This window comes from Atta cephalotes (genome assembly GCF_000143395.1).
Source record: "Atta cephalotes unplaced genomic scaffold scaffold00077, whole genome shotgun sequence".
NCBI lineage: Eukaryota > Metazoa > Arthropoda > Insecta > Hymenoptera > Formicidae > Atta > Atta cephalotes.
The window spans coordinates 165,677-170,284 of record NW_012130141.1 but is presented as its reverse complement, the minus strand read 5'-3'; the positions used below and the strand labels follow the sequence as shown (position 1 = coordinate 170,284).

The following is a 4,608-nucleotide window of genomic DNA, read 5'->3' as shown; positions in this document are numbered from 1 at the left end:
TGAAAAATTTTGAGAGTTATAGGGATAATTATACAAAAAGGAATACATTTTATTTTAAAAATTCATTCCTACATATGAATTAATTGTGCAAAATATAAAAGAAAATATATATTTATATAAAGAATCTTATTTTTTAATATTTTTTAGAACAAAAGCTGTTAATAAAGAGAGTGAAGAATTATATTAATTTTCATATTTATATATTTATATATTTTAAAGGTTCAACAATTTCTTTACCTCTGTAAAGAGACAGTTGGACAGAGGCATCATTAATTGCCAGAATATAAAGACTTTAATATTTAAAACGATAGTACTCGCTATGTTCGTTATTTATTGTTCATATTTAATGGCGAAGTTGACTCAATGATAATTAATGTAAACCGATACGTAGCTTTCTACGTCTAAATTATCGGTGTTGAATGCAAAGGAAACTTCTATAATTTGAATGTGAGTTGTACATAATATGAATAATAATCAACAATCATTTCTAAGCTAATCTATACTAGATACTAACATTCTATTTTAGATAATATTACTCTACAATATATATTCAACATTATATAATTAATGTATACCGGGGTTTGTCTTATCGCGTACGATCTCTCGTACGCGCAATTATACAATTAAAATATAAATATATTACATAAGGCACATAATTTTCATTCAGAGCCGTTCTCGTGTGTCTTTTTAATCTCTTTTGCCCACCTCGTCTAATTTTACTATCAACTAGCAAATTCTTTCAAATCATCGTTCTTTTGTGTCCGATAAATATGCAATGACTTCCTGTCATTAATATATTTAATCGCATGATTGATGATGACATTTTCGTCATTTTCCAGCAAATTAGTTTGCAGAGAACGAGGAGCACAATGAGCGAATCTTTTCGGGCTTTCTATTGTGTCTATTACTTTCTAAAAATATTAATATATGCGCTGTTACAAGTACACAAATATATACGTCTTTATCATACTTGAAAAACGATTCACATTTTGTCTTAAACCGACAAAAAGAAGGCACGAGAAGTGGTCTCTGCGGAAGTGGTTCATTTTGTTTCAAATTCCCATCTCATAGTTTTTTTATTTTTTTATTTTTTTCAAACGGAATCATATAAAAATAGATTATTTCTCCCAAAGGAAAAAATTGATTAAACTCTAAACATTTTAAAATAACACTATAATACATGTATCCACTGAATTCATCATAGAAGTCTTCGATGAATAATGTCATATTCTTACTAGTTTCTTTAAATATTTACATTTTTATTTACATATTTACAGACAAGCCATTTAAATGATGATAATAATGAAAACAAGAAGTAGACAACAACTGTCAAACAATGAGAAGGGAGATGACAAAGTTTTATTGTATAACATGGTACGCGTATGATATGTGCGCACATGGAAGAAATTGTTTGAGCAATTAAGTGATTTCTGCAGATCGAATGCATATTCACGATCAGTGACAAATGCGACCAGTTCGCGGAAAGCTATGGGTGGCACGATACTAAGAAATCGTATGATCAACGTCCATCTGCGGATAACTTTCCATAGAAAACAAAATGGAAGAAACATGACCTAAAAAGTTGTTTTTATTTAATGCAATGCATCTGTCATATAGCACAATATGCAATGTCAATATAAAAAATTGAACTAAAAATTTGCTTAGACAAATACTAAGCTAAAAATATCTTACATACGAGATTGTCCGATTTTATTATATATCATGTTGTAAGAATAGATTCATTGCATTTCACGGTACTTCGGGTTAAATTTCATTTCTTTCCGCGAACTTTCTTTCGATGCAACGCAATGGCTGCACGCTCTGACATAATTCTATAATTATAGCAAACGAATTCGACCTCTAAACGGCCTAGCCGATAACCACCTCTAATCTCGATGATAAAGTGATGAAAAAAGATCTGCTAGAATATCTACACAAGTTTTTAAAAGGAATGAGCGAATGGCGATGGAGGGGAAAAGAGTCAAGCAGATCTGATGAAGTTAGAAGAAGACGCCAGTCGAGGACACGATCGTGTATAATCTCCTTCCATGCCTCGGGTCGTCCAATGGCCGATTAAGACTTTATCTCGATGTATAACGCTGTACTGACGATCCGTGGAAACGATAAGTGCTTACGTGGTCTGCTACGTGTAGTAGATCACGCACCAATCGATCTTTCGCCGGTACATTCTCACCCGAGAAATTTACAAGTCTGATTTTTACGCCCCCAAGCTAATTGACTATAACGCAATCCAATCATTATCGTGTTTTTTTTTACTTTTAAAGAAATATATCCATGTAGAATGAAACAAAAGAAATACAGGCACGATTGACGATTGTTTTAAAAGTCTACAGTTTTCTATTACTTGATCATTATAATATGCAAAAAGAAATTACATGTAGAGTGAAGATACGCTAACAAACGCACTCCTCTGTGGAAATCGATTTGTATACGGATCTAAATCATATCTCCAGGGCACTCGCAAATTAAGCTCAAAATCATAATTGTGACTTTGGCTCTCATTGAAATTACAAATTATCTGGCAATTACCATTATTATTGTTATTATTGTTGATATTATGACTGCTGATAGGAGATAAATCGCGCTGGACTACGCACTTCTTCATGGGTTTACTCACTGGATTATCTAGGTAAGGCTTGAAAGTGATGGCATCAGGATTGTTCGAAGTCGATACAGTACTGATTGATTTTGTAACCAATTCCGTTCGAGAGAGTTCCTGTGTTGATTTCCGTTTTACAAGACAAAGAGGCATATCCTGAGGCGGTATATCGTAGGAGTCGTCCATATCTGCAAACCTATCGCAGAATCTTTTCGGCGATGGCACCGCATCGTAGCAGCAAGCAAGCATACAATGTTGTCTCTTCAGAGGTGAAAATCTTTGCTCGCATCCTTCGGAAAAGTTAGAAATCACGGAATTTGCTCTAGGCGAATAGCAATACGTTTTAATCGAAGGCTCCGTGTAACAGGATTCTCTTAAAGACAATTCTTGATAAGAAGATGTCGTCGACATTGTAGTATGACTATCTACGGAGCAAGATAGATTACAAGGCGCTACGGATTCTACTTCAGAGGATGGTTCTAATCCAGTGCAGTGTTGATAATTAGAGGGATGTTGAGAAGAAACGAAACCAGCATCGCCAAGGATGTGCGATGGCAATAGTTCATGTTCGATCTCAAGTCGGTCACGCAACAACGAAACACAATTTGTAACTTGTCCCAGTGAAGTGTAACTTGTTGTCGTCAAATCCAATGGCGAATCATTTTGGATAGGGCCCAATCGTTGACGTGAATCTCCTCGAAGAGTGATTTCATCTCTGAGATCTGCCTCTTGTTCCAGCCATTTTTGTACCTGACGACGATTTATGCCAAATTTTCTCGCGGTAGCTCTTTGATTTCTCTTTACTTCCTCATCCCGATGGAAAGCGTCGAGAACGTCGAGTTTAAAACTCAAGGCAAAAGATCGTCTACGAGTAAAATTGCTAGACGAATTCAAGCTGTTAGAGGGCATAAGGGGATCTACTTCACTGTCCGACCAGCTACTTCGAGATCTTCCAGCGCTATAATAATCACGAGGACTCGAAGGCAAGGAGTAACTATTGCGATCGTATATAGGATTCACCATTCCTGAACTATCTAGTGACGACTCGCCAACAAGTGGTCGTTGATAGTCAACGCACGAGGATGCAGTTGCTTCTTCCCCTTCGTTATAGACAACTTCTTCCTCATCCAAGTGCACTTCTTCTTTGATCAACGCCTTGCAATATTCTGTCTTCTCCTGCATTTTTTCCTCTCTCTTCTCTTCGGTATGCTGCGTTGTCTCCTCCGACTTTCTCTCTTGCTCGTGCAGGAGCGATGGGATAGGCTTCTCGGAATTCAACGGGCGGCACGTGTGTGCGTGCTCATGCGCGTGCACGTGCAAATACGGGCTTGCAGGAGCTCGTGAAGAGTCAACGAAGTGAACGGACGAGGAAGAGCCACCGCTATCAACGCCTTGACGCGATACTGGCGAGAGCGGGGCCCGTGGCCCATTGGGAGAACCCATCGATTCATACGGCCCTGATGTCGCCGCTGTGTCTGGACTCGCTGGCTCTGTCTTTATCATCGACGGCGCTAGTAGCAGGCTGTACGATCTCCCATCGAATGAATCGACATTCCCATAACTCTGCTCTCGTTGCTGCGGATGATGATTCGGCGAATGATTACGCGCGCTATTATTGATATCGTTCACGTTGTATCGATGTTCCTGATGTGGAGAATGGTAACTCGTCAAAGTTTGATATACCTTCACCTCGTTCCTACCGTTGAACGTTGAAGTTGTTTCTGCATCTTGTTGTCTATCTCCATTCAATAAGTAGTAATTACAGTCCTGATCCACTTGCGTGTCTGAATATCCATGAATCTCTGGTATGTGAACTCTATCTTCGCGTTCTTCGAACAAACGAAGATGTTGTTCCGATGAATATTCTTGATAGGTCACAGATGTTAAACATACGGGCACCACCGTACTGGTGGTAGTAGTTTGAAGGCTATATTGGGGCGAGGAGGGTGCACTACCATGCGGAGGATGAGAAGGTGGGGGCCCTTGCT

General features: G+C 38.2%; 1 protein-coding gene across 1 annotated transcript in view; it reads right to left on the bottom strand.

The window, feature by feature from the left end:
• Positions 1 to 2,392: 2,392 nt before the first annotated feature.
• The window catches only part of LOC105624387, a 2,842-nt gene continuing 626 nt past the window's right edge, over positions 2,393 to 4,608 (bottom strand). The window contains exon 2 of the mRNA XM_012205752.1: positions 2,393 to 4,608. Within this exon, the coding sequence (XP_012061142.1) occupies positions 2,393 to 4,608 (2,216 nt within the window).